Raw genomic sequence first — 12,362 nt, 5'->3', positions numbered from 1 at the left:
AGAACACTGTATGTTACATGTGTCTTTAACACTCACATACTGCAGGTCACTAGAGCACAGGAGGGAGGCATATAAGGGAGCCATTATATGACAACATCCAATGGAATTAGCTTAACAGAACACATTACACCATACAATCATCATAACACACCAAGGTTGAAAACGGAACAATAAAATATACAACTTGCAACAAACAACAATAGATACAACAGCATGCAACATCTGCATTTATGCCATCATCCTATCTTCATACAAGAGAATTCCAATGACCATATATATTATATTCACAATCAATATATTACATTTTTTGTTTCAAGATACTTAAAGACCATACTTGTGGTTCGGCACGCTGGAGCCTATTAACTACATGTTGCATTTTACTTTACATGACCGTACATCATTTTCTAGATCTGAAATGTGTGATGCACAATAATCTAGATGTGTCTTGAAAAACCTTTCCCCAGTTGTGCTTTCAGGCAGAAGCTCACCTGCTTTCATGTTACAGGAGCAAACTAAAAGTTATACAATAATAAGCGAGTAGTGGCTGTGTGTGTGCGCGTGTGTGTGTGTGTGCATACATATCTGTTTTTTGCATTAAAAATGTTGATCTTCCACAGTTTCTCATATCACCAATACAGAGGTTCTCCTCCACTTTACCTGAATGTACTAACGTGAAAAAGTTTTTAAATAATCCTGAGATCAAGATCATTTGATCTTCAAATCAGAGATGTACAGTATTCTTTGAAAAGTGGTCGTCAGTAATGTATAACATACGCAATCTGTGTTCAGGCCGACACCTGCAAAACCACCAGTATAGTTCTTTACCGACAGCACGACAGCATCACCTGCCTAATGAATGGAGGTAACACCCAAACATGCATGTCAAACATAAAAGTCCACTATAAAGTCCAGACAGGCCAGTGTTGGACGGCGTGAGCCCCGTCCTCTAGCCGAGGCCTTGGTCCTGGCTCTCCGTGTGCCTGCGGCTGGTTCGCTTGCGCTGCTGCTGCTGATTGGGAGTAAGCTGTTCCCAGTAGGACTGGCAATACTGGTTAATCAGTCTAATCTCAGGGGGGAAAGGTGTGGAGACCAAGGACGACTGCGGGTAACGTCCTGCTTGGCGAGTTTTTGGCTCCTCCTCGTCATCTTGAGCAGTGAGAGCCAAGACGATGTCTCTGTCCAGGATGCGCAGCGCCACGCGGGCCACAGTGTGTTTAAAGTTGTTCTCTGTGGCGAGGCAGTGGTAGAGACCTGCGTCCGATTGGTTGAGAGACTTCAGGAGGATCCCATGGTTGGTCTTTAGGACAGCTCCGACACGGCCGAGCTGTGGAGAACAGTATAAACACAGGAGCAAGTGAATCATTATTGAAGTTTGAATATTGCCAAAGAGGAACACTGTTCATCCCATTAAAACAATTAGGTCATCATGATGATTTGTTTTCTTTGGAATAGTATGTTACAACCAGCATCTGATTATGGTTAGACTCAGCATAAAGGCAAGATACAAACAAAAAAAGTGCACACATTAAAGTTCATCCTTTTTTTAAATATCTTCAGGAGACATGATGTTTAGCAGTGTCATACTCTGCCTTATGTCATCTAACTCCGAAGAATGCAAATAGCAGAATTTCCCTAAATGTCCTAAGTGTTGCTGTTTGTCCTCACCACTTTCCTCTTTCCCTCCCTCTGGAAGAGCCATTTGACGGTGGCCTGAGGAGAGCGAGGCTGACACTCCAAGAACGTACTGCTGCCCTCCACCCCAAACTGCACCGTTTCCCTCAGACGTTTCTCCACTGCAACGATAAAGAGGGAATGGTTAAAATAAAAACAATTGCATTCTTCGTGAATCACTGAGCAAAAAAAAAAAAAAGTCAAACCTTTGGCATTGAAGCCTCTGCACTGCCTCAGTGGGTCACCGTGTTTAACATCCTGTCTTCTGCTCCTCCTGGGATTTAAAAAAAAAAAAAAACACAATTAAGAAAAGAGTTATACACAACAGAGTTCAACACCTGAAATGGTGGGACGCCCTCTGACCTCTTGGTGGAGGGGGTGAAGGCAGAGCAGCTCTCTCCATCCCAGGCACAGTAGGGGTCCCGGGCCAGACAGCAGTCAGAGCAAGCCCTGCCATAGACTCCGCAGCGGTGTAGCGACACCTGAGTGAGCCCGGCGTCCGATGACACGTACAGCTGTTGCTGTGGGGACACAAGCAAAACAAAACCAGCTGAGTGAGGCGGCGAAGAAACCGTTTCAGGGTACTGTGAAGTACATTCCAGAAGGACTTGCTTACTCTTTTAGAAGATATTTTCATTGTTTTGACAGGAGCACGGGTCTGTGAATCATTAAAAAAAAAAAAAAGATCAACACAAATTCATCTTACAATGATTATGTTCTTCATTTCAGGGCCACATTTCTCTACATACCCGAAAAACCTCCACTTCCTCCAGCGTGAGTTCCTCCAAGCTGAGGGGGTCCTTTGGCAAAACGATGACTTTTTGCACAGTGCCTCGATCTGAAAGTGACAAATGGGAAACCGTATTCAACTCCTACATCACGGCAGGTGCGGTGAAGCCCCCGCAGGCCGTCCTACCTGTCCCCAGGAAGAGCACCTCGTAGCGCCCGTCCACAGCATCCACCTGGTCCACCACCAGGGCGGTGTAGCGGTAGTCCACGCCGGTTCTCACCACCAGAGGGCGGCGGTGGATCGGATAAACGGGATGGTACATGAGGGGGTGGGCCCTGATGAAGTCCACAGCCTCGTCTGAGAAGTTCTTGGAGGAGCGAATGCCAGGAGTGAAGGTTCCTCCTGGACACTGGGCGGGAAGGAATAAAAAAAAAAGGGGGGGACGCGTTGGTTGGTGCGCACATTTGTGGAAACAGGGTTTTGGGTGTGTTTTGGTTGTGTTGCTTGAGAGACAGCATGACACAGACGTACAGTTCCGGGCCGTGGATAGGGGATCTTCCCGGTGTACTCGGTCCATTGGTAATTGTGGCCATGCTTGTGCGCAAACGGCCCGTTGAAGACGTTGCGGATGTCGGCCATCGAGTAGACGCACACCGCTGAGCCCTTGAACACAGAGCTTTAACAACAAACAATGAGGGGAAGAGGCAGCGTTAGGAAACACTGAAATGAAAGCACGAGGGGGGGGGGGGGGGGGCAAAGACTCACCCTGCTGTGGTGAACAGGGCGAACACCATGGGGCTTCGTTCATCCTGAGCGGGCTGGATGAAAACATCCCCTGCAAAGCGGAGATAACACCTTCAGTAACGATTGCATTTTCACCTTTGTGTGTGTGTGTGTGTGTGTGTGTGTGTGTGTGTGTGTGTGTGTGTGTGTGTGTGTGTGTGTGTGCGTGTGCGTGTGTGTGCGTGCGTCCTCACGCAGTTCATCAAACCGTGTCTCCACTCCATCTTCTCCAATCACCGAACAGATAAGACGGGCCTTCAGGAACGTCGTCCAGCGGTTCACCAGGGACTTCTGCCCCCCTTCATCATTCTAGACAGGGAGGAAACCAGGCCAGGACTCAGTATGCACCACATGTTTCACATTACGAGGCGTGCCGTGCGTCTCTCGGGTTTGGCTCACCAGGCACACTCTCCCCACCCTGGCCAAAACCGAGGGGCTCGCCCCGCCGCTGGAGTCCAGACTCCTCTCACGGAAAAAAAAGTAAAGCTTGTCATCGTTCCTTTCTGCACTGTCAGGGATCTGCTGGATCCGGACAAACACGGGCTCTGTTGGGGTTGCGAAAACATAAGCAGAGGGAGGATTGAGGCAAGTGCTTGTCAAATAGAGCGAGAAGAACCATAACCTGTAATCAGAAACATTTACCTCCTCACACCCACACTAACTCACCGTTGAGCCACCTGGAATCATACTGCTCCGTCCTGATTGCTGTTCTGCCTCCCATGGTCCTAAACAGAGCAGCATCTGTACTCATGAAGTCAATGTGGACCCCCGCATACAGATTACCATCTGCAGAGGTGAGGCAGTGAGCGAATGGAGAGGCAAGACTGTAATTTGGTGGCTGTGTTTATGTTTTTCTGCATATAAATGAAGCCTGTCTTACTGATTAGAAGTGCGATGTTCTCCTGGGTGGGATCATAGGAACATTTTCCCTTCCCCGAATCCACATACCCAGGGACCAGCCGGAACAGGTAGTCCTGCAGAGAACGTGCATAAAAATAGAGCTTCAGAGCATCACATGGGAGCACGGGGGGGGGGGGTAATAAACAAATCAGTGTCCCAGTTTGTATTCCTGAAATATTTAGCAGGATAAAGCTTTCCAGGGCTACAACTGGGGGATTTCTTTTTTCTGCTTTAAACCCCACTCAGGGAGCTGTAAGCGTCTTTGTGCTCACCTCTGCCCTCCAGCCCCTGTTGATGAATGTGCAGATAGGCTGGTAGGCCCCCGTTCCACAGGTGTAGAGGTGGGTGCGGTTCCACGGCTCTATCAGCCTCACAAAGTTGGCACATTCTCCCTGAACAAAGAAGGAACGACACACATGGAATTCAAACATCTCCACGTCATTGTCTGTCCAGGCATGAAAGCACAGGTCTGTGATTTATTATTGGTTTTTTTTTTTTTTTTGAAAGAACAGGATGTAAACAGATGATCCCACCTGTCTTCCCTTTCCCGTCATCTGACATTCTCCCTTTCTCTTAGCAGACGCTGGCCAGTGGATCTGCAGCCATCAAAATAAGTAGATAATTAATGTTCATCACATTTCAAAGACGCCGGGTTGCGGAAAAAAGGAAGTGCAAGTGGACTTTTTACGCACGATGAGCGGCTCCTTGTTGACATTCTGCATGTCCAGGGCTACCAGGTACTCCCGGCTGCCCAGGTAAAGACGGCCCTGATCCTGATCCATCAGGAGGATGCGGTAGTCGCTGGTGTTGAAGGAGAAACTGAAGGGCCGTGCTGCTCGCGTGTCCATCAGCTCTGTGTGTAAAACGTTTGGTTTGAAACATCACTTTAGTTGGGAAACCAACACCAGGGGGAGTGGAGGCCAAATCCTCAACAACTATCCACTTCCCTAACCTTCCCTAACCCTAACCCTCTTTTATGCCTTTAACATGTTTCATTACCGACTTGGACGGACTTACTGTCCCCCGGTGTTCTCGCTTCTTTTCTTGAAAATGTGTGTCACTGATTAAATATAACTCAACTTCGAGCATTTTTCGGAAACGTAGTCGCTTTTAAGATCTGAATATTTTATGTGTCCTGACTGTCTGATTGAGTTTAAGGCACCGCGTGCCTCGTGGAGGGCGAAAAAGCCAGTCCCTCTGGGAACGCGGTCAGTGGAACTGGCTGCTAATTCTCAAGATCAGGATTGTGCTCAGCAAAGCATAACCTGTTAGGACACGCTGCAGTGGAAAAGGTTTCTCCTTTTTTTTGGTTCTCCTGAAAGCTTTGATTGAACAATTTTCATCTGCTCCAAGACAAATGGCCTCAGTACAGCACTCCACCTCTCGGTGTGATTTTTCTTTTTCCATTCTGCCATCCAAACATTCATTGCGTCATTCTACACACACAAACAAAAAGCACTACGCACATACACATCTGTGGCATGTGAAAGATATTGACAACCATATGTGCACAGTGAGACATGGCGGAGGCATGTTAAAGACAGCCGGCTTATATCATGACAAATGTTCACACAGGCCCTCAGAAGCCAGCTTACTTGGATTCAAGAGGAAGCACAATCTTTATTTACATCAAAGAGCCTGACATCTTTCTTCCCAGGTCAATGTTAACAGGATGCAGTCAAGGTGCCACTAAAATAAGCGATGCAATCGGATCTGTGGACGACACGGGATGGAGCCGCGGAGGTGGGACGAGTTCTGGTTCTGTCCCCAGGAGGTAAACACAGGATAACAAGCCCCTGGCCAGGCTCCACTGGGCCATAGTGGATTCACTGAAGAGGCTAAATGTAGAACCACCACACCCCTATACATGTCTCCATTCTCCAAAAATAGCAAACAATGTACTGCCATCATCTGGTAAACATTCAGCAAACACTTATCCCCTGACAGCATTCTGACACTGATAGGGGAAACACTGGGAAGGACATGCGATTCAAGTATGGAGCCGTGGCTCGACGTCTTTAAGCTCTCATGTTACAATTTGACAACATATTGTCACTCGGGCCCTAATGACCGTTGCTGTTTAGTTCCAGCTCTATCTCAAGCACGAGCAAACTGGTGACAGCTCCTAAAATATGGCCTCAAGTTACGCTGCACTTTCTGCTTTCTAGCAATGCTGACTAATTCTATTAAATGAACCTCAGCCAGTCCCTTTGAAATGTGCACAACTTGACACAACTTCCCAGCGATAGAGGAAACAATACGAGATCTCTATCCTCTGGAGGCCTCCTGGATCCCAGAGTGTCACTCCGGACGGCTCATTCGCTCACACGAGTCACATGTCCTCCAGCCGCCCCAAAACCTCCTCCACAGGCGCCTCAGGGAACAAAGAGACTCGCTGTCACAAACAATGAACAATAAAACCTCGGAGTGGCAGAAAACTGTTGGGGAGTAAATCCAACTTCTCTCCTTTTTCTTTGGTATTAGTGGGGGAAGGGTGACTGCCCTCTGTCCGTCTTCCAGAGAACCTAATAATTCAACTCCTCTAAGCAAACAAGCTCCCGTGTGTGAATATGACATGAAGAGCTCTGTATCCATGTGGATTCCTGAAACTCACACAGGAGGGAACATGATAAAGTTCAAGACCAAACTTGTGTAATTGCTCGGACTGCTGCTTTCTTCCACTTTGCTGCAGAAAAAAAAAAACAAAACAAACTCCACACATAAGCTGTTTAGCCGAAAGAGTATTAGTGTTGAAGGTCACATAAAAATGCACTGCAATTACCTCTCAAACCTGAAATGTAATGGTGTACAATCAGCATGTACACAGCTGTTTTCAGTCTCACTAAATCTGTCGGATTCAGGACAACACTGCATGACGACTGCCAAAGTTTAATAACCAAAGACCTCACGATAGCTGCTCACTTCTAATCCGCTTCAGATGTGCCTTGTTTACAAGGTACAAAATCATAAATGTTTTTCATTAAATCATTGCAGGCTCAGAAAGATAAGACAACAAAATGCCTCCGCCTGGACCTGACCGGGGAGAGCAGAGCGCTTTGACTCAGCTCCACATCAAAGTGCTGAGGAATGTTATAAATCTGATTCCAACCTCTAATTCTCACTTACAGGTTTACCTGAGAGCGCACGTCAACGTGTGCAGGTGCACTCGGAGTGACAACATGAGAGGCACGTTGAAATAACTAAAATCATACAGCGCTGTTGTGATCAAAGGTGTCATTCACACATCTGTAACACGAATCTCTGCTATTTGAGTTAATGAAGACAGGGAGCAGGTGATATGGGGAAAATCCCAAAAACCCACAAAAAAAAAAAAAAAAACACACCTTCCAGGCAAAACATAATGTCTCTGAATAATCTTGGTGCTCTTCTGATCAGATTTCAGGTGTTTCCTTTTTGTGTCATCGTGTCAGACATCAAAAACAAAGAACTGACAGGAGTGTGCGTGTTGGTTTTAGGGTGTGGGAAGTAACTCTGTCGAAGGGCACAGCCACCAACCAGCCTCACGTAATATCCACCTTTTGTTTTCAGAGTCGCTCAGTTTGACATGTGGCAGGAAATACGTTCTTTACATATGTATGAAGAGGAAACATAACCGGAGGTGTGTGTGTGTGTGTGAGAGTTTGTGCAGCTTAGTGTGAAACGTTAACCACGTAAAAGACAATATTATGGCAATCCCGGCTCATCAGGGGAGTTTTGGTTATTCTACATAAGCTCACCTTTGAAGGAGAGGCGAACCCTGGGAGCAGAGTGCTGCAGGCCTGAGCCTCTGTAAACACATAAGGCCAACAGGAGGAGTTGGGCTCCAGATGCTGTCATGGTAACAGTCATGCAGGTAGCCCACAGAGATCTAAATCTGGACAAAAAAAAAAGAAAGAGGAATGAACTATTATTATAATGTGCCCCATGAGAAATATGAGACAGAAAAAGAAGAAAGGACAGGCAAGACTCTCTCTCTCTCTCTCCTTTCCTTTCTTTCTTTCTTTCTCTGATCTCTGTGATCTGAAGTTTGGCCTGAAGCCTTCCAAGGCGAGAAGTATAGGCTTAACGTCCAAATCTTCACACCTGCTCTGGAAAATATGACAGCCGCATCATTTATTTAAACTGTAAATGTAGCGAAGTATGTGTTAAGACTGTGTAATGTCATTTGCAAGCAAAGTCACAGAGAGAGAGAGAGAGAGGGGGGAAAAAAAAAAAAACAGATCTGTGACATTTCGTCGTCAACATGTTATATTTTCTTAAAATATATAATTCATCCATATTTTCATGGATAGATGGATGAAACAGGACCTGCTGCCCATCAGTGATTCCCTCTGCCTCTCTCTCAGTCTCACAACAAAGCACGTCCACATACTTTCAGAAGTTGACGAGTGAAATACATGACAGTTCAAAGAAACAGGTAGTCGTCGCCGAAACCATCTCTGACAGTTTAGGGGTGTCGAAACGTAGCCTAACTGTTAGGCCTTAACTCTGCATTCATTATGTATCTGCACTTTGCTGGAGAGGATCCCATATAAATTATGAATACTAAAAGCTGAGTCCATAACATCCATTAAATTGTCTGCCTGGAGGTGTACCTTGCTCAGACTATAAGCCATCCCACGGGCTTTTCCTTTTCTCATGACATCCATGTAGCCCAGTCCTCTGGTGGCACACAGTGGAAGTATTGGTTTGGGGGGGTGGGCGCGATTAGGAAGATATATTCATGGAGATTTCACAAAATGTTCATTATATTGCACAATGAAGCCTAAATCCACATGTGACACGTTCTATTAAAAATATGTCCCAGTGAAAGAAAAATGAAAAAAATTCAAACATCCTGGTGAAGCAGCAGAGACTGAGCGTTTGGAAATTAAAAACAGAAGCCATTGGAAACGCCTCGCAGGCTTTCTGGCAATATCACACTGTTGCCATATATCTTCTCACCAGGGGAGGCTTGATCTCTACACCTCTTATCAAACAGTGAATAAGTGTTGTTCAGTCTATTTAAACACCATGAGATGTGAGATCGAAATGATGTGAACACAGGTTTGTTTTTTTTTTCCCCCTCTTTCTTTTACATTGTGAAGATTCACAGATATGAATCCCAGCAAAAAGGATCACTCATTGAAAACAGCACTGGATGATTAGATATTGACTTTAAGAAAAAAGAGGCCATTGTCAACAAAAATGTTATTCAGTTGATCATAGTAAAATAACTACATGTCCATATGGCACAACAAAGACTTTTTTTTTTTTTTTTTTTTTAGTGGTGAGCCAGAATATTCATGACTATCAGTGTCATCCGGATTTATGTCCCCTCCATTGCATTTAATCTGTCACTTCAATGAAGAAGGGCAAAGAATCTGAAGGTAAATATTCCCATGATAGCATGTTTAAAATAAGGAAAAGAAGCAGAAAAAAAATCTGACATTGTGTTAACATTGTGTTAACATGCGGCTGTGTCTGACTGCACTTTTACACGCATCTCAGATCTCTGCTGGTTTTTCTATGCTGGGTGGTGACAACGGGACCAGATTCAAGTTCAGCTGTAGTAATATATGGCTTCCCTTTTTAAAAAAAAAATAATTATAGGATATCTGTAACCTAGTTCCTTTTTTTTTTCCGCTGAGGAGCGCGCACTTACCTGTGAACTCAACATCCAGAAATAGGAACCGAACAAATGGGTGCACTTTCAGTCAGTCAGTCACCTTCCACTCACTTCACCGTACACAGTAACCAAACTGGAGTTAAAAGTTAAACCGGCAGAGGACAGAGAAAAAAGATGGCCTACCTTTGCTTTTCCGACTTGTCTCGACGCCTGCAGTAATCCCGAAAAACTTGCGGGATGTTACCGCTGCATTCCCCGGCGCGTTTTGCGCCTCCGGAGCTGGATTGGAAAAATCTCCCTCAGCTGCGCCGCGAAGACACAAAGCAAAAAAAAATAAATAAATAAATAAATAAAAAGAGAGAGAGAGAATCCGGTTGGTTTGACAAATTTCCCTTTGAGAAGATGAAGGTTAGTGGGTGGGGGGGGGATTATAAGAATAAAATAAAACGCTAATGACCGACCGACTTTCTTCCACAGGACATTAAAAAAAAAATGGGAGAGGACTCAGCTGATCCCTGAAAACGTCTTCAGCTCAGTCCAAAAGTTAGACAGCAACCATCACCGTGGATGGAGGCGAGATGTTGGTCCACGGACCCTTTAAATATAAAAAAAAAAAATGGGGCAGTTTGGGGGCTGTTGGGGTGTGAATCAAGTGACCAGGTGCAGGTGTTGGGAGAATGTCTGCCCCGCTGCTCTCTCCCTTCTGTTCTGCCCCCACCCAGCCTTCCCTCTCCTGTTGGCCCACAGCAGCATTGGACCAAACCTCTTGGTACACCATATGGGTATGATTAACCCTGTCACTGCTGGCAAGTTCAGCACACTGCTCTGCTGTGAGGCTCTGTCACTTTAGCCTGGTGAAGTTTATTTAGCCTGAATAATTCAGTTTTAATGGTGTCGGGCGTGCAGCCACTGTTTTTTTTTTATTTATTTTTTTTATTATAAATGGTTTTTCTTGTGAACTGGGAAAGGCCACAGAGGCTATTCTTAATAGATGATGCAAGGGCTGAAACTTGCTGTTAAAGAGGAGCAGAAGGAGAGGTGGTCTGGTAGTTGGACCGTGTCACTATTACTTCTAAGCTCTACATGAGAGCCAGGTCAGGCGAAAAAAGATTCCAGGGATTCCTGTGTGGTCGTATCCAACCCTCATGACAACGGTGACAAAGCAACCAGGCTGGGTAGGGGGGGGTTGGGGGCGCTGGACGTAAAGGACGTCCATCCTGTTTAACAAAACCTTGAGCTTGACATTAAAACAGCTTTTTAAAGCGCCTCTCATCCTCGCTGGCTTTGTGGCGAGCTGTGACGCTGTATGGTGCACTGGGACCACAAAGGCAGAGGGTGAGTGTATTCCGAGCAATGGCCCTGCAAGACAGTCAAATAAAATAAACACCTGTAGTGTGTCAGGCTAGAAAAGGTCAGGGAGGAGGGCAGGACCAGTGAGCGAAAACCCAAATCTCCAGTATTTGTTTTTTAATGCACATTCCTGGCTTTGATTCATTGTTGCGCACAAACAGGGTGTGCGAGCGGTGTCCTTATCTAAAATTGGGCATCAGCCAGACGTGATGTACAGGCAGTGACGTGTCAAGATGTGTCCAGGAGGGAGTGTTTGTTTCCCGCCCTGCAGGAGGCATCCCTCCGTTTTTTCCAGCTAAGGAAATGAGTCACGAGTGTGTGCTGAGTTCAAGTTTCCGTGTGTTCTCAACTTTGACCGTGGACACTAACAGACTGGACCAACTCCCACCGCTTCACAAGAACCCATCTTACGTCATCCACATCTCTCACTGAGCCATCCTCCATCCTGTGGTCTTATCTGACACAGCATGCACCCACTACACCGCCTCAGCCTGTTAGAGATACCAGCAGCTCATCGCTTTGCCATTAGACGGGGGCATTTATTTGGCTGTGTGAGTGTAAATAAAAGGAGCAGGAGCCAGTGAGGCCAGTTACCTCCAACGTGATGGATGGATTTCGCATCACGGGGGCAGACATTGGGGTTTTGGAAAACACACACTGAGTCTGTTTTCTTTTGGTCCACAAAGAAGTCTGTCAGGAGGATCTGTTCCTCTAATGGATAGGTAACATGAAATGAGGTAGATGTTTATCCCTGCAGACCAACCCGAGGCTGATGAATCCTGGAGGCCCCCAGACACATCAATCATGACAATACTAGGGCAGAGTGTCGTCCCCCGGAGGAAAAGCAACCCATTATTTGACCCACTGATGGTCTTTCCTAAAGTGTATTGATGAATCGAAGAGTGTTTGAACATGCCTGCTGCAGAAAGTCCGGGGCGTCACCAGAGACTACCACGACCTTGAGAGGAAATTACAGGGTAGAGAAAATAAAGGTACAAGTTTTCACTCGGATTATTTGCTTTACTTTTTCTACCCAAGCCGCAGCTCCTTTCACATGACTTTACAAGCCCTTTTAATTATTATCTTACAGGTCAGACAAAAACGTAAACATCAAAATGTAAGATAAGAGAGCAGGTGCGGCATGCGACATCCCTGAACTTCACACGCCAACGATTATCAAAGGAGAGCAACTTTGGAAAACATCTTTGACATGAAGGGCGCATACGTGGCGCACATTCCAGCCGCAGCCCCTGCTCGCCTCGCTCTGTATTGGGAGTGAGGTGATTGCAGATTTTTATGGGGAACGCAGCTCAGGCATAT

At 45.9% G+C, this 12,362-nt stretch overlaps 1 protein-coding gene across 1 annotated transcript; it reads right to left on the bottom strand.

Moving 5' to 3' along the window:
- Positions 1 to 946: 946 nt before the first annotated feature.
- On the bottom strand, positions 947 to 10,376 carry sema3ga (sema domain, immunoglobulin domain (Ig), short basic domain, secreted, (semaphorin) 3Ga). The gene is made up of 18 exons (XM_029505635.1): positions 9,876 to 10,376; positions 7,822 to 7,958; positions 4,777 to 4,937; positions 4,618 to 4,680; positions 4,357 to 4,476; positions 4,065 to 4,158; positions 3,851 to 3,970; positions 3,584 to 3,729; positions 3,379 to 3,493; positions 3,167 to 3,236; positions 2,933 to 3,077; positions 2,588 to 2,810; positions 2,421 to 2,509; positions 2,288 to 2,329; positions 2,035 to 2,192; positions 1,878 to 1,945; positions 1,666 to 1,793; positions 947 to 1,324 (listed from the first exon to the last, which is right to left on the bottom strand). The coding sequence occupies exons 2-18, from the start codon at positions 7,931 to 7,933 to the stop codon at positions 947 to 949; spliced, it is 2,232 nt and encodes a 743-aa protein (XP_029361495.1). The 5' UTR covers positions 7,934 to 7,958; positions 9,876 to 10,376.
- Between the last annotated feature and the right edge of the window lie 1,986 nt (positions 10,377 to 12,362).

Source organism: Echeneis naucrates, chromosome 7 (assembly GCF_900963305.1).
Source record: "Echeneis naucrates chromosome 7, fEcheNa1.1, whole genome shotgun sequence".
Classification (NCBI taxonomy): Eukaryota; Metazoa; Chordata; class Actinopteri; order Carangiformes; family Echeneidae; genus Echeneis; species Echeneis naucrates.
This window is presented reverse-complemented; position numbering and strand designations above follow the sequence as displayed.

Bases quoted from the DNA above. Each gene is read 5' to 3' on its own strand.
- sema3ga (XM_029505635.1), bottom strand. From the start codon at position 7,933: ATGACTGTTACCATGACAGCATCTGGAGCCCAACTCCTCCTGTTGGCC. The intron at 4,938-7,821 runs GTGAGCTTATGT...TTTTACACACAG, and splicing joins GGTTCGCCTCTCCTTCAAAG to AGCTGATGGACACGCGAGCA. The intron at 1,325-1,665 runs GTGAGGACAAAC...TGTTCTCCACAG, and splicing joins GGGAGGGAAAGAGGAAAGTG to CTCGGCCGTGTCGGAGCTGT.